General features: G+C 37.3%; 1 protein-coding gene and 1 long non-coding RNA gene across 2 annotated transcripts; one reads left to right on the plus strand and one right to left on the minus strand.

Annotated features, from left to right (window-relative positions):
* Positions 1–1957: 1957 nt before the first annotated feature.
* On the minus strand, positions 1958–23083 carry LOC144353159 (uncharacterized). The gene is made up of 2 exons (XR_013420745.1): positions 23021–23083; positions 1958–2026 (listed from the first exon to the last, which is right to left on the minus strand). It is a non-coding gene; the product is annotated as an uncharacterized LOC144353159 (long non-coding RNA).
* On the plus strand, positions 10177–12446 carry LOC100313683 (noggin A). Its single transcript, NM_001168141.1, has 2 exons — positions 10177–10314; positions 10426–12446. The coding sequence occupies exons 1-2, from the start codon at positions 10302–10304 to the stop codon at positions 11109–11111; spliced, it is 699 nt and encodes a 232-aa protein (NP_001161613.1). The 5' UTR covers positions 10177–10301; the 3' UTR covers positions 11112–12446.
* Positions 23084–24148: the final 1065 nt, after the last annotated feature.

A 24148-nucleotide genomic window follows, 5' to 3' on the forward strand; every position in this document is an offset into this window, starting at 1 on the left:
TCCTTCGACCAAAACAAGACCTCTCGTTTCAGTTAAAATTGTAAAATTTATAAATATTTATAACAAACAGCCTCTCGGCTGAGATAGCTCCGCTGTTAGCAATGCACATTTCAATTAAAGAACTGAAGATATCATTAGAAAATGAACAATATGTATAATATCAAAACGATCAGACTTGCGGTTTTCAACAAGATGTGGAAAATATCACTTTTTACCAAAAATTACAAAAATATTCATCAAAATTAGAGAATTAAAGATATCATCATGAAATGATCAAATCTGAGTTAGAACCACATGTAGTACCTATTTATGTAATATCAAAGCAATTGGACTTGAGGTTTTTAACAAGAAGTCGAAAATATCACTTTTTACCAAAAATGACAAAAACATTCACCAAAATTAGAGAATTAAAGATATCATTACAAAATGAACAAATCTGAAAGAGGTCCACATGTAGTACCTATATATGTAATATCAAAGCAATTGGACTTGCGGTTTTCAACGAGAAGTCGAAAATATCACTTTTTACCAAAAATGACAAAAATATTCACCAAAATTAGAGAATTGAAGATATCATCATGAAATGAACAAATCTGAGAGAAGTCTACATAGGTACATATACACCAAGTATCAAAGCATTCAGGCTTGTAGTTTTCAAGAAGAAGTCGAAAAAGTAAAACATTGACACGGACGACGACGGACAATCACTCATATGATAAGCTCCGCTTGACCAAGTCGACAGCGGAGCTAAAAATGCAACCAAGGGAGTTGTTGCATCAATATTGGTGACTGAAAACTTGGTTCAATAAACATTGACTTTATCAAATATGGGCTACTGTATCACTCTGAAAACAATACTGGACAAACTATTAGAAAATATGCTTCAGCCTCTATTGCATTTTTACACAATGGACAAATTATACAGTATCGTCTATAATTTGTATTCAATGATCCAGATATTGTAACTAGTCTCTGTAAGTGAACGCAAGATTTCAGACCCTCCTCCAAACCCGTTAAATTATAGTAAATAATACACAAATTACTACACATGTGTTTTTTTGGCATGTTCACATTTTTTAGTACATATAGCAGTAACATAATTTTGAGATCAAATCTGTCATTTTCAGTATTAGTCAACTGTGTGTTGACTTTTTTTTTTACTGACAATCTGTTTTTTGAGAAAAAACTCAAATAATACGCATACAAGTTTGCAGCAGTTCCCATAGACCACTATGAAAACACCTTTTATTATTTAAAAAAAAAAAAAATTAATGTACATTTGTCAATACTTCTAGATGTGAACAAATACATTATCACAGTCCCTCTATATAGAAACACTTATATCATTTTTTCCCATGTCATTTTGAGATAAAGCCTTGCAATAGCAAACAATGGTGAAATGTCCAAAAGCATTTTGTACATCGATTCTCTCCGAGCAGAGTACGTGACCACAAATTTTTATTTCATTTCCTTCATTCTTCTAAGTTCTAACAGCCAAGAAAATGTAAATAAAATTACATTATTTTTACTTTTCAGTTTTGAAATAAATGAAAACAAAAAATCAACTAGGACAAGCGGGTTTTATTTCTACACAGACAGTCACTCGTTTGTAGAAACACAGTTGATTACACATCTCTATTCAACTACGGCATGATTCAACGACCGGGTTGGACTATTTACATTGTGTCAGTGGCATTTTACTTTACATCAAAACAAGGACCGGACATGCTGAATGTCGGTTCTGATCGCGACAGCTACTCGTACAAATACAAGTAGATGTATTACCAGGCATATGTGGGTCATATCGGACACAATAAATTTAAGTTTTACTGGGAGTGTCCATATAAAAGCACCGGTGGAATTTACTGGAACAAAACAGGAAGAAACTTACCTGTGCAACGCCATCTTGGAATGAAATTCCCTTTCCCACAATGCCAACGTGCTCTTCCGGTTCATGTTTTGAGTGGTGTGACCTCACATTGACAAGTTTTCTTCAAGTGGAAGTAGTGACAGTAAACAGTTCGCTCTACAGTGCCGGTCCATAATAAGTATCCACACCAAAAAAAAGAGAAAACATTGAACGTTTTCCATTCTCGAAGCTTTATTTTGAACGGTAAGTTGCAAGTTATTTTTTCTTTGAAGCAATAATGATATTCGGTTTTTAAAAAATGTTGTCGTCTGCTACGGTCGCGTACGAAGCACGTTGGTGAAATATTAACTGTTCGTGAAATCACCGTCCCTCAATGAGGGACGGTGGTGAAATAAAGTTTTGTTGTTGTTGTCTTTGCCGGGCTCTCCGGGGACAGGATGTCCCGTTGCACAATGAGTCTGTTCACAATACTCCAAAAAACATCGTTTTAAAAAGAAAACAATAACTCGAATCCTCAATTCAAAGCAATACTGTGTAAAAGGAGAATATTCATTGTGTCATAGTTTAGTACGATAGATTAGATGTTCACCGGGCTTTTAATGCACTGGTTTGCGGTAGAAACAATACATTCCGATGTTAATTTTGTATATCCACTGGATTGCAATTTAGCTGTCAGCGAAAATGGAAAATAAAACCCACCTGATAACGAAGCCGTATGCAGTAGTACATGGGGGTCGGTTGAATAAAAAATAAAATAGAATAGAAATAACTCGCATAATTCGCATAAACGTTGTTATAATGAATTTATTATCAAAACGAGAATAACTATATATAATATAATATCACCTGAGATACAACAAATCGACCTATCACAACAACAAACTGATTTATCCACTATGGATCATTCCTTCGGAAAGTGTTCACAACAATCAATTTATACCACAATAGCCTGTACACAATTACTAGTACCTCGTGATATACTATCGTAATACGTACGTCTTCTTTACGCCTTCTTATTTTGTTTGCTTGATTTATGTTCTAAGTTCGGCGTTTTTATTTAGAAAGTTATGTTAATCGAAACATAGTCTACGTTTTAAAGAAGGAGAGAAAGGGCGGCGACAACTCAGATTGTCACCTCGTTTCATCACCTCGCAGACGAAATGTTAATACTAATTACTATCACTGTGTGATTCCGTGTGGTCGAAGTTCGGATACAGCATTTTAGATGGTTCGTTAAATATTGCAAAGCTCCTTGTTGCGAAAGGGCAATTTCACGGATTTTGTAAATGTTTGAATTGAAAGCCGGGAGCTCAGGCTGACATGCCATGGGTAGCCCTTCCCTGTTTTCTTGATCGCTGGTGGTCCGGTTTTTAGCTAGCTATATGTAATTATCGCATCCCCATGTGGATAACATTGAGTTAAAGTAGTATCATGTAGTTAAGATCGTGACGGAACAATAACACATTTCATTCGTACCGCCGCTACAACGTTTTTCAATTTACGTCCCGCAACTTACGACTGTGTCTAAAACGCCACCCAAAATACCGTACGTGGGGAACACGTGGTAACGTCAATGGATATTAGAAAACTGTATTGAATTCCAAACACAATGTAAGATTTCTCTATGCTGTTTTTCAGTGTGGGTGGAACAAATTGGATTCTATATTACAATAAAATCTCACTTTATGCATTATAAACTACACGTAGTAACATTACGAAGTATCACCATGGATAGTTATTCGGGCAGTCACTGAGTGTGTCGGGGCATGGAGGTAAAATGGTAGGGGGACCAGAGCCGTTTTGCTATAGCGCCATCTAGCGACGTAATGTGAATTTTGCGTTCTGTATATTTATGAAAGAAATACAAATCATACTTTAAAGTAGTATGATAGAAAGAAAACGAGCAACTACACTTGATATCGGACGATATGCACGAGTATGGATTAGTGTGCAGTAGAAACAAGGGCATACGTATCAAAGTTGATAGCGTGTAACTTTGATCTTGGTGTCGCCAAGTTTCAGCCGATCTATTTGCTCAGTTATGTAGTTTATGCGTTTCCTACGTGTGGCATGTGTAAATACTGGAACGATACAATGTTGTATTTTCATTTCTTGTGTTTTCTTTTTCTTCTTAATGACCCTCCCTTGCATAATTGTCCATATGTCGGTACGATCTTTTTTAATTTCAGCACGATTGTCAACCAAGATTTTTTAATGATCGACATAACAGACTGTCCATTAAGTCAATACGGTATGACTGGTTTCTCGATCAAATACGGCCCTGTTTTCTCTGAAGCCTGATGCCAGCATACGTGAAGATATGTGTTTTTCCATGGTCAATATCCATGGTATCTATGCGTGAAATTAACATCTCGTGTCGTTGTCAAGGAGAAATGCCCCCGCGAGATCAAGAAATAACAAGCGAATTTGCACCACTGAGTTGAACATACGTTATTTCCAGTGTTGGTCGCCGAGATACTTCCTTCGAACATATGCTCAGTGTCTTTCCAAAGTTAGAAATTCAATAACAGAGGTATTCAGTCAGGAACAATGTTTGCGGTTACCTTGCTTCACAGTCTAGGCCATGGGTCCTTTGATAAAGAGTTGTGGTCACGGTCAAATTCCCAGTAACATTTCGAGGCCATTCAACTCAACAGTCAGGCAGAAGTAACACGCATTGAGGTTGCCTATATTGGGAGTGTTTTTAAGAATGTTCTTCATGCAAAATTACTTCCGACTGGGGCATGATTTAGTTTTGAAAAAAGAAAGTAGTTATGGTACAGTTGAATGCCTTTCACCCATTGTAGCACTGTAAGAGTGTTGAAATACTTACGCAGTACCTCAATCATTATACGGAAAATAACATAGTAACCGGGTTCGGATGTCCAAATGCTATCATTAGCCGCTGATTTAAGATCACATCTGCCAAATATTTGAGCCACGACGTCGCGACACTGTAATTCCAAAGAACTTGCAAGATCACGCCCTCTAAAAAGTCCCGGCGCTTCTTTTATTGTCTTTCGATCTCCATATATTTTACCTGGCGACTAGCGACAGTACACGTCTACATAATTTGAGACTACTAAGAATCCGAACGGTGCTCGGGCCTAAGGCAGGTTATTTAAAAACAAGTACTAAAGGCAATGCAAACTTTGGTGGGTAAATAGACTCGGAACATTAGTACATCCGATTTTACACCACTGTGAACAACAAAAACAAAGTCTCACTGTTTCTCTCAGTGGCAACGAAGCAAACTTAAGATGCATACTGATATCTCAGTTGTTCTGTTTCTATAGAGACTACCAATTAACCTGGCGTACCCCTTGATTTGAGCGCATGCATGCGTCTTTCGTGTGGTTGACCTTCCCAATGATTCAAGTTACTGGTGTAACACTGATCAGGAATAATTGGCGAGTTTAATTTGTCTTTTACACAAATAACATTTTTAGTAAAACTTCTCCTCAACTTTGAACAAGGCCGTACGCGTACGGCGGCGTTTCCGATATGACACACCATTAAATCGGTCAGTCTTCTGCTATTTCCGCCTCCAATTTCACTGATAATTGTGGGTAATACAAATAAAACTCGACATAACAGATTTTCCGTTCCCGACGAATGTTAACTAAACTATATTGACGAGGATGGAGACAAACGTTGAGCACGGCGGTGAAAAACCATACTAATCAAAGGCATCTGCGCTGCGTAATAGTACGGTAGATATTCAATCAGTCAATCCCACCTACCACAAGCATACTTAGCAGTTCGGCGCCGTTGGAGTAGCTTCGGTTGTCTCACCACCTGTTGATATCGGAATCCCAGTCTTCTCTCTGTTTAATGTGCCACCGCAAAGTTTTAACTGATATCACGACTCTTTGAGACATGTAATCGTTTCGCGACAAGACTAATTCATTGTGTTTTAAAAGACAGCCACTCTGAGAAACATGTTAGAATCGTTATGCCCATATTTGCATCACGGTTACTTCAAGTCCCAGGAACCGTGCTGGCATCAATTTTGTAAGATTCCACTGACTATGGGTGAATGCACATAAATAGGTTGGAAAGGTTCGTGAAATTTCAAGTTAGTGGTTTGGTTGAAAACCGAGTTCCATTGCACATATGTGCGAGTTTCAGCTTACTCATAAACAAAATCATGTTAGATGTTTTGAGTTCGGGCAGCTGACAGGCACTTGGATTTATTTCGAGTACTCAGGGTCAGCACGGCAATCGAACTTCTCCTAGCAGCAGCGTGTAAAACGTCGTACTATGGCCACAATATCTCATATAAGAGGATTATATTCACGCCAATACGTCAAAGTTGCAATAAATGTCTACTTTCTTCTCATTAACAGTACGTTAAGTATATTTTTATCAGCTAAATGTAATGTTGTATATCGTTCAGTGGCGGATCCAGCAAAATGTATTGGGTGGGGGGCGGGGGGGGGGGCAAGCTTTGCTTAATATTACGGAGCGAAAATCGCAGAGAAGCTATGCGTAATCCAGATGATATGAATCGTCATGCGTTTGGGGAGGCAAGCCCCCCTGCCCCCCCCCCCTCTGGATCCGCCACTTATATCGTTATGTATATTTGGAAGCTATGTTGACGACATTTTAAGAAAAACAAAATGACGTAATATTTTGGTGTCAAATCTTTTTTAAATCATGACTCTTCAGTCGCTCAATGCTATTATTTATTTCAGCCGTCATGGCAAGTTGGCGACTTGTATATGATTCATCGACCTTGTAATGAATGTAATTCCACGAATATTTGAAGAGAATTTTTTTTGAAAACGTATCAGTGAAGTAGAAAATTAGAAATCAGAAATATGCGCAGGACATGTAGGACGGTTGCGAAGAATGACCTTGCACGATTGTGTGACTGTCTGAGAAGCCGAAGACAACAAGTTGCCCGAGTTTTATATTGGAGCCGCTGTATTTTATGTCTTATGTACTTAATAAAAAGGGGGTGTTCATTGTGATGTAAAACCGCCGTCTTCATCTTACAATTACCGACGAATCCAGTGATGCGGAACTACTGTATCATGATTGGGTGTCCAAACAAGAGCCCATGCGGAACAGTTGAAAAAACTCAAACGTTTTATGTGATAATTGCCCTGATCAGAGTTGTTTTGAAATAACTAATCTTATTGCATCGAATAGACTGCCCCGTTTCTTTATAAACATTTTCTCTGCTTGTCTGACTTCATAAAGCGTCTTATCAGTTGATCTAGGATATTTACTTAGTTTATTCAATGGTCTACACAACAGTGCTTCTCTTATATGTCATCTCATACAATCTGGTATAGACGGCTACACCTAATACCTTACTTGATCCCCCTACTTTAGAAATCTTGTTTCATTAGGTATTCCATATTTTATTATTAAACTAAACGTTGCTTAATTTTTCTCGATGAAATCACTGGTGTGACTGTTATTTTTTGTTCCATCACTTGCAATACTTTCTAATGTAGGCGCAAATCTAAAATATACAATAGTGGTTTCGATGGAAAGTATTAAAAACGCAAGCATCTGAAATATTACTAAAAGTCAAGGAAGTATGGTTCGATGGTTCTTTTCTTAATAATTGTGTAACTTTTTATTGTGTAAAATGCGGTCAAAAAGGAGAAAAAAAACAAGATATGGAATTGGTAACTGAACTAGATTACACGTAATTGTATTTATTAGAATTATCACACGTTTTGTTTTTGTGAAGCTCCGTCGATTGATCGATGACTCTCAATTTCTCCCAAGTGTTGCTAAATCTAATACAAATCTTGTATCTTGTCGTGAATTCGAGTATTGCTCTTCCTTAAGCTCGAATCAACTTAACGACATTATTCGAATTTTTCGGCGAATTGAACAATCACACACCCCATGTTTTCATTGAATTCGGAGATAATGGATCACATTTTTGTGGTGAAGGCCGCAAATTGAACTACTTCATGGGGCTGTCTCGCATTTGTCCTTTGCCTTTGACGAAATACAAGGTGATGTATCCATTTAATAAGAAAGAATTTGAGTCGTTGCCATTTTTGTTCGGTATTGCATGTTGGGATACGATGTTAGGTGAAGTCAGAGACCAGTTTAGGTTGTGCCCGAAACAGTAATGAATTGTATATCTAAATAATCAACCAAGACCATGAGCATGCGTCCTTAATTACTAGTACGAACTATTAATTTACAGTGTATCTGTATTTAGCAAAATATATGTTTTCATAATTTGAAATTTCTTTCACATGAACAGAAAAGTTTTGTTTTTTTAAAAGTTTATATATCAGGCATACAATGAGAATACTGGCGAATTTTGGTTATACACATCACGACTTATACTGTAATACTGTTATAGCAGATGTATTTGTTTTTCAAAAAACTTGACAGAAATAATTTGGTATGCTTCATTATTCGATGATATTTCCAAGACAAAAGAAATCATAAAATGACTACATTTTCAATTTGAAATAAGACTTTCTTCTAAAAACAGTACTAATTTAACTAATTTGTGAAATATCACTTCATCTCACCGCAGCCAACAAGATAAAGTTTTGGAAAATCAAATGATTTACATGTGCGTTTATAGTTTCTAAATATCATTTTTTCAACCAAATTACATTATTCCAAAGTTGTTATATTTACAACTCTGTAATATATATGGGAGGTTTCTCTTTCCCTACACTGTTTTTATAGATTTGCTATTAAGCAATGGCGTCGTCATCATTCAACAACTTGAAATAAATTGATCTATGAGGACAAGTATGCCCTTTGACGAGAGACATTCACAATCCATTCGAATACACAACTGTGGCTAAAATACCAAGTTACAACTGTGATTTATCATTATTTTTAGTCTCAGCTAGCGAGAAAACAATTACAGGGACCCGCAATACAACATAGGCAACACAATTCAAAGTGAAATGCATACATTTAAAACAGTATTTAATGTGCACACCACGAAATTGAAACACATCTAAACATTATGACATTTGACAAAACCAATCATCATAGTTTATTTTTTCAGCGTATCTAGAGTATAGACAATGACGTTTCTTGGTAAATCTGCAAATTTAGTTCCAGTGCCGATAAACTGTTTAATGAAGTGTTGTAATTCATTAATAACCTTTGCATTACACTAGTAGTACTAATAATGCTAATTTCGGATAAACAGTTGTTTAAAACAAAAACTGCATTTATAATGCCGGTGTTTTTAATTCTCGATATGACATATTGGTGGGCGAATTTATCAAATATCGATATTCGGCTCAATATACGGAGATTGTATCGTTAATATTATACTTCATAGTTACTGATTACATGCCCTTGCCTGCCAAGGCTTAGGATATATGAGTCGGTAAATATGACAAATCTTCGGTAAATCCCCGGGGTCGAAAATGTGTTCACACCATGACCGTTTTATTGACTTGTAGAAGTTGACGTGTGTGTTTTTTTCGGTATTAGCCGGAATGTTGACGCGTCTCTTCAGAAGCCCCGTTAAGTACGATGTTTAGCCTATTATCTCGAGTGGTTCAGATAAGTCACAAAACCATTAAGTTATATTGTTTGTAATGCAGCGTCTTTCTGGCTCGACGACTACCACGATTTTATTGGGGTACATGGCAGGAATTCGTCCGGTGCACCCTTTCCTTTGTTTCTACAAATTTGCTTTGCTATTATCAATTTATTTCGATGAATGAATAATCGGTTTCTATGTTCGTTGCGCGACATCGCCCCTAGTGTTATATGATTATATATTCAAAAATAATAATTAATAAGGTAGTCTCTTCTAGTGGAACTCGTGTGCGCTAATGAAATGCTTGTGCGCCACCACGTAAAAGCGTAACGCCGAGACAGTAGAAAGCATGCTCCAAGTGGCATGGTTCACTGGAAGAGGGCAAGGGGGCGGTAGTAGGTCGCCGAGGCTCCATCTTTCTGGCTTTGAAAGCGTATCCAAAAGATATAAAGCTGGTGTTTTTGTTGATTTTCATTAGTACAGTGTCTCTGTGGTCATCAAACTAAATAAAACGATGCATCTGCGGCAGATCACAATGAATGAATGATGTTAGATCATTCAGTGGTACACAGTGTTGTGGTATACACAGATGCGACTGTGACGTATGCTGCCCAGAAGAATGTATGCGTGTAACGTCCGCCCTTAGTGTCCGGCTCCCACGCCGGTCCACTGCCACCGTCTAGACACAGTGTCGCTACATTTATTCATATTGTTGCTATGGCTACCGGAATGAAATTTCATTTAAATTGGAGTGGATGTTTAATTAGCTGGAAAGTTTTCCAACTCATTCATTCTGAAGTTGGACTGCGAACTGAAAACACGGTACCTAACTAAATGTGCGCCTTCAACGGGAATTCATGTTGGCGTCCTGTTTGACTTAACATAACCACAATACTTGACAGCAGTGCACATAGACGCTACTTGTAAACCATGTCACCGGGAGGTGAGCGTATTTTTTACTTATCCCATCCTCCCTAGACTTTCTTTAATCTTTACTATTATCTTTCTTCATGATGAATGTTTTAGTGTAAACGCTTATTTCTGTCTGTTTCAGGTGGAAGGATGTCGACCTCTACGAAACCGGTGCTCGTATTTTTAATGCTGCTGGGATGGAGCTACTGTCAACCAAGCTTGTTTTTGCACGATTCTCCGTCGGACAGTTCAAAAAAATGCCGATACATGGATCTGCCGCTTCTGGATTTAGAACTTGATCAAGGGAGCTCATATAACCCACCTCAACACGAACTACAAAATACATCTCGTCTTTTGCAGTTGTTGGGTGAACGCAATTTTGATTTTGAGTATATGAGGATTACGCGGCCGAAGAAGAAGAGGCTTCCTGTTGACTTGAAATTAAGAGGGGAGATACCAGAGGACATTCAAAGCCAAAACCTCAGGCGTATGCCCGACGGCACGAATACCAGAGTGGGACCCCACTCACGAAAAAGATTCCGTAGATGGTTGTGGGCAAGAACCCATTGTCCTGTGAGACAATCATGGAAGAACCTGGGCAAACGTTTTTGGCCGAGGTGGTTGAAAGTTGGAGACTGTTATCAGGGTCAGAACTCATGCTCCATTCCTTCGGGTTTAACGTGTTTGCCAAGTGAGTCGACGACAAAAAATGTACTTTTTTGGGCTTGTATCGAAGATAGGTTAGACCGCAAAATGCTCTGCCGTTGGATTTACGTACCTTACCCAATAATAACGGAGTGCAGCTGTGGCGGCAACTGTGCCAAGTAAAGTAACTATAACTCTTTGAAGTCTGTACAGACATTTGATAGCTTTGGTTCAGTGTACAGAAGTTAATGAGCCTGTATTCACGTAACTCATGATCGCGTACTTTTAAAACGAGTCGTGTGTATCCATTCAAACGGCGCATGCAGATTTGATCACCCAACACCAACGTTAAACTTATGTCAAGTTTATGAACATTCTTCTGTATATAGAGAAACGGGCGGTGTAGATATATAATTATTAAGAGTTTTGTACATTTTGTAAGAGAAAGACATACGAGTTTTCGACAAAATATATACTCTTTTCAGTGTTTCTGTTATTGTAAGACAGGGTGGTTAGCTATATAGTCGAACTATTTAGATAAGTGACCTAGTTGGAAACCCACGCCGACGTGTGGTGGTCCAGCAGCCGTGTTAAATGGTGCGTTCTGTGGAATATGTTATGTTGATAAAAAGAATCCAAACAAACAGACTGCAACAAATAGCCTCCTATTGATACCATACTATGTCAGCAGTTCATTATATCTAGCATTTCACTACTCAATACAACCACACTCCAAGTCAGCATTTAGACAATTTCATTGGAAAGTCAGTTCAGCATCTGAAACATGTTTTGTTGATTCCACGGAATATATCTGTTTCATTGTCCGTGTCGAAAATAATATTACAGTTTATTATGTAACAATTTGGTAAATATTGACACAGAGAGGATAAAGCTAGCCAACAGAGAGTTGCTTGCGATCGAGGCCCTTAGACAAATTGAAAATCAGTGAAAAAAAAACATAGGGCAGGAACAATTTAACAATCCAACAAGTGAAAGCTCATTAGAACATTCCAAACAAAGTTGGAAAATTTGGACGCATGATGACATGAATAGTAACGGACTGAGTGGCACCATTTAAATCAACACTAAGCTTATAAGGCCCTAACGAGGTCCTAGGGGTTATCAACTACATCTTATCCGTCTACCTGTTTTTCAAGCATTTACAATCAGCATACAAGTAATTGTAGTATGCTTGAGCGCTTTAATCTATATGGACGCACTTCTCCTTATGCATGGGAGCATTTAAGTACGCCTGCTCAACAAATACACATACACAAAGGTTTCATGCACTGATTGCCATGCATAAAGTGTGGTGGTATCATACACAAGACACTTTTCTTACATCTTTTGAAACCAGTCCATTGAAGTTTCTGTAACACCGAATTTTGGAGTTATAATTTTATTAAATGCACCAGTAATCCCCGTTAACTTTGACGATTAATGTATAAGAGTTAAAGCCATGTACAGTGTAATTTTTTTTTGGAGAAAAGTCAATAAACCTTATTTATTTATCAAGTATACATATTGGGTAAATGTTTCTTTTTAGGTTTGCTTTCTTGTCCTTAAATTATTATATGGTACACGAGAGACATTCACAGTACTGTACTGTCAAATGATGAATAGCAACCCAGCCAAAAAACGCCATTATCCTCAAAAGGGTTGTTAGTAGTAAGTAGCCCCGGGGGCATACCACTTTTTGTTGCAGGGACCACAAGGGGTGCTGCCATTTGATCTTGAGATATTTTCCTCTTTCTAGCTCACAGTCCCAACGCCTAATTCAGTCTTCAATCGCATGTTGCACTAGGAATTCTCAACAGATGTAGGACACACCTATCACCTAAGGCGTCATGCGTCTTCAGGTAAAGTGCACTCTCGAAACTTTGACGACTATTTCGATTACACATTTACTTTACCGCCTCTCCGCAAATGGAGGTCCAAGTACTATGTGGAACGTGCGTGTACGTTTTATAAACAGGAAAAGAGTACTTGTGAAAAGTGATTGACCGCTATCATACGAGAATGTCGGCGCTGATATCCGAGTCAGTTGAACTAATTGAGGCTGACGGCTAATTAGCTCATCAATCGCATGTCAGAGGAAATTACATGTACACCGATATAATAGCCCATGCCACATAAACCACTGTCGTTTTCAATAGCATCCTTAGCGGCGGCCAACCACTGATCTTTTGTATAGTGTAAACCGAGAGCTCACGATGCGGTCACCTGCTTTCAGTACAGCGTCAATTTCGACTTCACTGGGATTATTTTTTTACAACCCACATAATTGAGAGTTGAGGGGCCGCAAGGTTACGCGTAAAACATGCATTTCATGCTATAACTTTATTAATATGTACATTAAATGACGGAAACGATGCCAACTTGTCCAACGTTTAAAGTGAATGCATGTGTGTCTTTATGTTTATCCGAAATGCAAACCATACATCAATATTCAGACACATAGTACTTAATGTATATGAACTAATATCGGGAAGTGTGAATTGGCTTCAATATCTCAAACACTTTATTTATTTGAAAGACCTTACGTCTATTCTTAGTGGATTGTGTAGAATTGATTGTTAATATAACGTTGTAAAAATAGTGATACCATGCGTGCATAGCATTCTTTTACAAGTCGTGTTGACTTTCAAGACACGTACAACAGTAAAAACGATTTTCGTGTTCTAATGATTACTTGATCTGGGAGTCCCGTCTCCGACACGAGTCTAGCGTCTGCATATGGTGTCCGCTGATCAGTAAAACATGATCGCACAAATAGGATGTATTTGGTTGTAATTCTATCTTTACATTAGAGAAACACCGTGCGATGCCAAAGTAGTACACAAACAGAAAGGGCATGTCACAGATACAAAATTATACTTTGTGATGACAGACTTGGCGACTTCAGGCCTATTGATGTGAGGGGGCAAGCCTCACAGACGCAAATATATGATGTTGTTGCGTAGTAAAGAAAACCACACTGCTATTATCTTATTTAAACAGTGTAACAATCCGGGCAAATTACAATTCTCAAATGTTAAGTCTTTTATCCTCGTCTTACAGTAGTAGATTCCTGCGGGGTCATTAAAACTTGAATAGTATCACACGAATAGCATGGTTCTAATTTTTTCAGGCCATTTTCGACCAGACTTAGACTGGCACCGGACAATCTCAGATATGTCTCTTCGTTCTAGTATAGTCTCTAGTTGAGTGGTTAGGTCTGGCTTTGTTCGAGGGTTACTTCAAACATTCAGATGTTGGTCCTTTGAAACCGTCTTACTCTAGCACTCTATGCGAATTTCAATTGACCCAGCCACAAAGTTTCTCACTGTGGACATTGAGTCGTTTATGCAGTGCTCCTTTGATAAAAATATAATATAATATAATATAATATAATATAATATAATATAATATAATATAATATAATATAATATAATATAATATAATATAATATAATATAATATAATATAATATAATATAATATAATATAATATAATATAATATAATATAATATAATATAATATAATTAATTGTTAACATTTCCCTCTCATAGTCATGGTCATGTATATAGGTGTGTATAGTGACATACATGTCAAGTAGTTGCTGTATTTGCTGTTATCCTAATCGGTTGAGGGCCTCTTGAATGTTGCTTGGTGCCAGTAAGTGCTCGCCAAGATCCTTTAAAATCGGATTTTATGTTTATTCAGTGTGGACGACCAGAGGACCCTTAAGACGAGAACTGGAGACAGGCTTTGAACTCGATCGACGTAGTCGTCGGGATGAAGGGTGGCGCAAGTAGTAGATAACAACGTGAATATTTGACTTCACACATATGCTTGTCTCGTTTAGACCGCTCCAATAAACCGATACATAATAACAGATAGATAATACTTGTGCTAACTCAATCTATTCAGTACTTGGTACGAATACGAATCTATTTTGCGATTGTGTGTATACGGTACTGGCGAATCTTGCATCGCCTCAGCTTTTGTGTATAGTCTTTGATAGGTTTATTTCAAAAGCTATCTCACTAGCATGATAAAAGAAATACTGTTTATGCCTAGGAATGCCTCTACGGAGTGAATAATGTAGACTATCGGGGCTCTTTGCTGTATATAGTTTTGTATATTACTTCGCACTGTTTATTTGGGCATGTTTTTGTTGTACAGGCGGTTTGGGACTTGGGAATAAGGATCCGTTTTCAATCAGTGAAGACTTGGGATTTGCTATAGGGCAAACATCAGTTAGGGTTATCCAAAAAAACGAGTTTCGAAATTGTGGTTAATGGTTAGCCAATGACCACGGATGACGAAGCCATGGTTGTATGAGGGAATGTGATAAAATGAATAAAAGAGCTGTTGGCAAACTTGTCAGTGTTAGAAATAAATTAACTGGAACTCGCCGGGCTCTCTATATACATACGATGCAAGGGGCCGCTTGAGGGAACAAGAAAGGGCAACATTTAAAGTGAAGGAAGACACCCCGATATAACGAACTGTCTGTATAATCAAGTATAAGAAACATCATTCCTTCAACATTGGTATTCTAACTGGTTAATGACTCGGCATAGGAGAAAAACAACACTGCCATGGAATGGTAAATGAGAGTGGAAATCTTTGTCAAAACAAGCCGACATAAAGTCGCCTAGCATCCCAGGAAAAGAAAGCAAACATCCCAGTGTTGTTGTATCATAATGTTACACTGGTAGTAAGACCATACGTTGTTTATTTAGCCATTAACAGTGAGGGCGTTCAAGGTTCCAATGAGAGGTATCGTATGTTGATCGGATGAAATAAATATTGATAATACATTGTACAAATACATAATTGATCTTTTTATAATATTGCTAGACATATTTTGCACAATGTTTCGACAATGTTACCATCACGATAATAGTACATTGTGAATCATATATATTTTGGCAATTTTTAATATCATTGTTAGACTCTTAAATGTGTCGCGCATCGTCCATGACTTTCGGCCTCTTTGAGAAACCTCCGCAGGTGTCCGTGTTCGACCTGGCCTGATTAATGCTGGGGTACTGATACCGTATAAACTTGCCATAATGCCATTATTATTGGAAGATGATTAGATATCAATCCTATCACAGAGTCTCAAAAATGGAATACGGTTAATATAACAACATGCACTAGATGCATCGTACTCACATGCACTTGACATTTGTACATAAAAAGGTCAGGAGAGACAAAGTTGACGTCTAATGTGTGCAATTGTCTGACCACAGCATACATTTAAACAAAATCGTCGGACAACGTGTCGTATTGTGGTTAGGTCACATTCATTCATTCATTTTTCTCATACGTGAGGTAAACGCTTCCTCAACTACGAATCATGAGTTCATGATATAAACATCCACTTCAAGTACGCTACTGACAAGTTTGCGGTTTGGAGCGTTCGAAAATGTTAACAAGAATGGCTAACCGCCGTTTGAGCAAATATGGACGGTTGCAGACACCCAACGTAAATTAAAGAGCGGCGAACAAATTTTGAATTTTTAGTTCCAAAACTGAAAGACGTTTATTCATCAACTGTGTTTTCCAGTACGATCAAACTGGGAACGTTGGTTAACATTGCATCATTATGATACAAAATAAATACCAATCTTCATAACTCTATAATAATTCATGACGAACATACTCATTTTGTAAATACTAACATATCATAACTAATGATTTCTTTCACCCTATGGTAATTGATACCGAACTTTGAACCCAACTTTTAGATATAATGGCGAAATGGGAATCTAGCAATACGGCATTAACCGCATATGTATACTTAGTAGAATACGGAATAACAATAATACCACTTGGCATAAATCAAGCAAATCTGATGATCTATTTTAATCAACTTCCACCAACTAACAAAGGTCGGTTCATTAATCCATATGAGTACGCGTGCCAGTCACATGGTGTGCCAAACGCATGTACGAGGTTGTTTTGGTTGGGCCAATAACAGTTCAATAAAACTTATCGTAAAGTTGTTTTCTTTCGTTCTTCGAGTCCATTTTAATATTTCGTACATTTTCATAATCCGTATTTTATTTTTAATTGGTAATTATTATACAAATTTTGATTTTGAGTACATGTGTTTTGCCGCAGTGAATTCGAGTCGATACTCATGTTCTACATCAGCTGAAATCATTTAGTAGAGTTCACCACCTACTGGGCGTTCCCGTACTGAGATAAACTAATATACTCATGTTACTCATGCTACATCGTTGGTGTTCACATCTCATTAGTAATAAACTTAACTAAGTTTTAAAACGTGTGATCGAAATGAGTAACTGCATGCATGACAAAATATGTCTTGATCACGTGACCATCAATGGGATGGTTAAATAACACGTGGTGTATATTATCCCGAATATACGAGGAAAACTGACTACGGTAAAGCACATTGAGAAATAAACAATAACATTGCTTTCCAGGAGAATATCTATCGACGTTGGTGGCAAGCCGGATCTGTAACGACTTTGCACCATATTGACCCCGTAGCCTCTGGTACACAACACTCCGAGTTGTTTACGGTTCTGCCCTATCAAAAGGAATTGTCCTCCAAGTTACCCGCACGCGACAGCCTTCAACTACACCTTCTGAGTCGCCTGCCGGACGTGCTGAATCGAACGTAGCGGCGTGATGGACTTTGAAACCCTAGCACATGAAAACAATACAGAATTTGACCATGGCCTATCACGGGGCCATGGAATCGTATACATTCAAGTTTGTTTTATTATTATTTCTGATCGCAATATCGGAGACAACGGATAATACATTTTAATAACGACCAAAAAGGCGCCAATCCTGAGAGTGATTATACATGAGTCCAAGCGAGGAATCAGCGTACAATAGGGGTACAGGCAATTCGAATACCATAAACAAAACACTTGTAAATGTATTATACTAAAGGTTGTTGCACAGGTATATTTTACCCGTTCACACGGTGCTAATTTTTACTGGATCACCCTAGAATATCGGATCGACCCCCTGGCCTGCCGTCAGCGCGTGGCAAATGTAACGGAATCGGCTGAGAACCGCCCGGCACTCGCTGACGAAGTGAAGTGATTGTGCTTTTATTTGAAGTGCTTTTGGAAGCAGTACAAGAGGTTCTCACGGGGTAGATTTTCAATTTAGACTTTTCGATGCAAGTTTAGTGTACGTTTCTCGAAGGAAGTGCGAATTAAGTGGCAAGCGGGTGGCAGCATGCCCAAGCGTCCTCCGCACCAAGTACCCTTACGTCAATCGGGCCGTGGCGGGGGGTACTTACTGGCACACAGCGGATACCTGCCCCTCCGCTGATCAATATACACATATGTTCCATTCGAGGACGTGTTTTACATGCAATTAACAGAAAACAACCTTCTTTCCAATAATTGAAAACATATTTATTTTTTTGCCTGAAATAGTTCATGTTTATGATTGTTTTACGTTGATTGGCGTATACAAGTTGTGTAGAACACATACATTTTTCAACGAAGTGTCCGTTCTCATACCCAACATAATACATGTGTATTGTGTAAAGAAAAGAGGCGTGTGTCATCACTTAAAAAACTTATTCATAAACTTGTGCGACAAAAAGTTAGCTGCTTATGCTGAGTGGAATGACTGTGTCCAGCGGATAAAATCTTAAAGGTCGGGGGTCGTCGCGCCGCGTCCTGTTCGATATGGAACGTACATTTCACGTGTAAAGAACATTGTTTACACGAAATTTGAACACGCGCTGCGTGACGACCACCGCCCTTTAAGAGTCGTTAGTCCCGCCAGGCAAGAGATGGGTAAAACAGTTACTTTTACGGCCTGGGACATCTCTAATAATCATTGGAGTTCATTTTTGTTTGATTGTCCCTTATTTCCATCTATTTCGGCAATTTTCTTTGATCACACAAGGTAAGTTAATGACGGCTACGCTGTAAATTTCGTGAAATGGGCGGAACATGGCGTGATCTGTACCCTTGTTGGATTCCCATGTTTTTCTCTCTTTGCCAACAACGCTTTTAATCGGCCCAAATGGGAATATTGGAGCCAGACATGCCGATTACCACCCCATTGACATTTCCGCTGCAATAATAACTTTTATACTCCAATAACCACACATAGTTGCAAAGTCAATGGGGCAGTATATGGATAAAAGGGGAAAGCAAAGCAAAATAAGTTGACTGATTAAGTATAAAGTAGACGCGGATCGCACAGTAAGCAATGATGTGTACACCACCACCGTCTTTCAATGAACATATCAGCTGGTTCTGTGCATTATGTTATGAGTAATGACAATATGATGAACTGGCTTCTTATCTCTCTCAGAGGTCACTAACTATTTATTTTTTCGATTAAATAGATACAATTAAGGAGAATTATTCATTCAGCTCATTTGTAATTATTTAATATTCTCCGGGTTCCGAGGCGGCGCTCAGCCTACGATTATAGATTTGTTCATAACAACGGCCCTGGAATCTAAAGACCTGGTGTTACCTGGTGCCCTAAATTCTTATAGTAATGCTATCAGAGATCAAACAGCTTGAGACTTAATATCGTTGCATACAGTGTTGAGATCATGACTGTATTTAACTGTTTTCAGTCTCAGTTATAATATAATACGTTACTTATGAATTCATATTACTTTTTTTTTTGGAATCTTGAAAAAAAACACTGACAATCGATTGACAATCGTTGTCACACTTTTCCACCAGTCATGTATCTGAAATGGAAAGCTCCAGAATATCACTAGAAACGACGATTTACGATTGACACAGACAGGCTTTGATATGTCATAAACATGAATTGTTATTTCAAACTTTTAGAGTTTTAGAGTTTTTAGATTATTGTTATTCGTGTGTTTATATCATAATCAGCCTATCTCTCGAACTGTGATAAAGTAGATTCTTTGCAGTCAAAATCATGTTTGTTTGAACGTAATAACAAATGAAAAGAGAAGAAGATATATTTGCTGCACACATAGTACTATAGCACCTGTGAGAATTGTGACAACCCACTTTGTGTAATAATACCATGCTTATTTAAAGCAACAAAAGTAAGTTGGCGCGTATCGCGTTTGAATTTGTTTGTAAACAATCAATGTATTTACAGGTGTTGTGTACGTCGCATGGGACCCATACCGAAGTCGACGCGGTGCGACGATTGTACAGCTTCATAGTGACGTTGGCCTCACTTTTCTCGCCATCCGAAATATGAGATATCATCAAAATTGTGAGTCAAAAGAAAACAAATTACAGAAACTTGCTTTGCTGTCATAGTAACACAAAATCTGAAATTACTTATAAATAGTATTATTTAGTTATAATATAATAACATAACAAATTCTTATTCCTTTCTTTTTCTTGTGTTAACAAATCACGTTTTGATTATGAAAAAGAGTTGCTATCTCATTATTGGCAACATTTTAAAACTGGGGTAACAGCAAATCAATCATGGTATTTTCTTTTGAAAATTTCCGAGTATAAGCTGCACGAATTAAATAAAATTGAACTGAATTTAACTATTATCTAATATAAAGATCGCTGCATGATGAAATATCGCCCTCCTCGATGAAGGTAGTTTATTTCTAAGACACTACTTACTTATCAGAGTATGTTTTACGTCAACCGATTCTAGATCTGTTCATACTCATGTAATGCAAACTTTAAGTCAATGTATTGTTTCGCAAAGATGCAAGTTGATTTTTGCTGTGAACCTATTCAAGATAAGAGACTGGCTGTGTAAATCGGATTTTATTTTGTACATTCTGTTTATGTGTCATTGATACACAGACAATTATATATGACAAACGAAAGTAAATTTCTGTCGCCATCCAATCCAAAATGGCTAACTGGCAGGCATTTTGTTTTACATGTTGTCAACATATAGACATTATAAACATACATACTAGTATTGAGGTGCCTTGCAGTCTAATACATTTGGTTCGCAGTACAGACCGGAACACAAACTTGTAAAAAAAAAGTATATAAAAGCTGCCGTGCATTTGTTATATATGGACAAGAGAGAGGTGGTGTGAAATTCTGAACGACTTTTGTCCTGTGTGTTTTATCTGTTTACTTTATTTACGGTTATTGACTGTAGATATTAGCGCATTTTTTTATTTTTATTTTAAAATATTCTATAAATGATACTCCGAATGAAGAGTATATACCTCGTAAGAAAAATCTTAGAACGTGAGAAAAACAGTGTAGAGGATTGTTAAAACCTATCATGCGTCACTTTCTATACTATGTCTAATTACTATATCTTTTTACGTTAATGTTTAGTTCGTAAATCACTCACAGATGGTGAACTAGAAAAACACAACCTCGGGTTTGCTTAATGATCAATGTTCTTGTTTCAGTAAAACATTCCCTGAACGAACATGCGTTGTACAAGACGAAACACCAACAATAGAGGGCGCTTGATGTTTTGCTGAATTGAGCTCAACAAGGAATGAGAATGATTAAGACGTGATAATTAATATTGATAAAGTTTGCTTTTGATTAGATTTCCTTTCCAAATTTGTCTTTAGCTCTGCCAATTAAAAAAAATCTAATGTGTGCCAAATGTTATAGACTGCACATGTCGTCTGCGGCGGACGCCCGGTCAAGAACCCAATTACTGCTGTGTAACGATGATACTCGTCTATGCTAACGAGAGTTTCTTCTCTGTTAACGATGTAACACTAGCAGCAGGCAAAATGTCACAACATCGAATTGACATGTTTTTCGAATATGATCTTCTGGGGAGACTATTATACCATGTCCACATCGCAATTGGGTGGCGTAATGCTCGATTTCGAATCTCTGAATAGTGGCGACATTCAACTAGTCAGTTTAAATATGTGTATTAAACAAAAATAGGATTTTAAAAAAAAATAAGGCGATTTAAATCGGATTGAAAATTGAATACTGACATGGGCTGAAAAACTTCTATTTTGTTATTGATATGAATCTGACCCTTAAATTTGCCCTCATTGACTCCCGGCCTGACATGGACTGAAAAACTCGTACATGTATATTATTAGTAATATATATCTGGTCCATATATTCGCCATATATTGACACAAGACAATAATACAAAGGCCTGTTATATACACAGTGTGTTTTAATGCATCTTTATGCATAGCTATACGTCTCAAACATTGAGTTCATTTCAAAACGTGGCACCCTCGACTGTTGTTGGTACACCGATTACTACCTGAGATAATACTACAGGTAGAAATGACATTACCTCAACATCACCATACAACAAATTTAAACAAACACCTAGATGTCTACATCTAAAAACAATTTATTTATTTGTAATATCCAAGATGAACAACAGGTAAATCAGTAAATTCAATAGCTTTTTTTGATCCCATCGTCTACATAAACAAGTTATTTACCCGTCACCGTCAAAGAGGACATCCATGCCAATCATAACTATCGTCGCCACCGCTTATGGCGCCGTCTGAGCCGATGATACTACGAATGCGTGACGTCACATCTTCTATCGTTGTGATGACTGACATATACTGGAGTAAATCAGACTGTAACACTGTGTAGGATATTTTCGTTGAACACTGGACGTATTTTCAAATTTATTATACAACTATTTAATATGCACAGACGATTATTAAGACATTAGAAACCCTTATAACCACACCACCAACACAAAAACTCGAAACAATTTCATTGTGAGTAACGATAATTGGTTCAAGGGGATGTGCATTGTTTATATGTTCTGTTTTTAGTTTTGAGAAAACAAAACCAAAAAAGCGTTGATAGTCAGCTGAAATTATCAGGTTCACTGAGTAAAATTATGAGGTAAATCTTTCTCACATGAGTAAAATTTTATAAAATTAAAATTATAAATATAAAACAATTCTTCGAAAATGAGAAAAAAATACAAATAAATAAATAAAAATTCAGGCGAAGATAGTACAGTATTAGTATCAATTTCATTTTCATATTATATTGAAATCGACAGTTTTATAAATTATCGCCACATTCTCTGACATACGAACTGTGTGTAAGCTTATTAGTAGTCGTTGTTGGTTAGTCAGACCTGCATATGCGATTCATCAATGGGTATGAAATTTTAGAAAACACACATACATACCAAAAGGTGGTCGCTCTCGGGCGCCATCAGTGGTTGAAACACAGAACTCGTGATCGACGAAGAGGACGCTGTTATATACAATCATTTACCGTTAGAATTGAACGTAACTGCGAACTAGCCAAAGTCGGTAACGGCAACATTACCGACAATCCTAATTCACATATCATCCTGAGTAAATCAGAGGAAATGATTTTGTTATCATACCTCCCACTCGAGGACTGTTTTGACTTCTGAGAAACATTATACACATTCTTTTTGCGACCTCTCCCCATCACCCCTGTGGATCAACCGATGGCACTCCCTGTGGGTCGAAAATGGAAATATGCCGACATACTGAAGTAATTCTTGTGTCGACACACAAGCGGCAGGCAGCAGAATGCAAATAATAAACGACTCGGACCCACCACGTTGTCCGTACCAATTGAATAACCACTTTTGACAGTTGTATTCACGTGGGCATCATCAACTATTTCACATAGCCGTTATTGTGATACTTAGGAGAATGACTATTTTGGGGATAATATTGTGTTTTTATTTTTGTATTTTTAAAATTTATTATCATTTTGTCACAATTTTGTATTGTTTTTGTTACGTACATCTAATGTTGTATTATTTAACCTTCACGATTACCTTCAAGTAAATAATAAATAATAAATAAAATATATAAAAAAATAGAAATAGATAATTAAAAATAAAAACGGAATTGAACAATACAGTCGGAGATTTAGGAGATGTTTTCAATGCCTTTTTGAACTCCATGTGACTGAAACAAATGTATACACACGAGGTAAAAATGTGTCTATGTTATGCTTATGTATATACCTGTATTCGAAGAATTATTCATTCGTTAATCATGTTATTACAATATATTCTGCCACATGTTTTTTTTTATTATTTGAAGGCACATGAGTTGTTTCATTTGGTACTACAAAAGAATTTGTTTTCCTGTTAGAACTACATGAATTAAGACTACCCTTTTAATATGTATCTTGTCAAAATGACAGCTATTAGTTAAATGAATCGATAACCCCATCATTGAACTCAACGAGCACAATCATACGCATTCCTCAGCAGTATTTTCAGAGTATTATTTATACCAATCTGATTGAAGTTTGATGCATTGCCCAG

Source organism: Saccoglossus kowalevskii, chromosome 8 (assembly GCF_978046115.1).
Source record: "Saccoglossus kowalevskii chromosome 8, keSacKowa6.1, whole genome shotgun sequence".
Lineage (NCBI taxonomy): Eukaryota > Metazoa > Hemichordata > Enteropneusta > Harrimaniidae > Saccoglossus > Saccoglossus kowalevskii.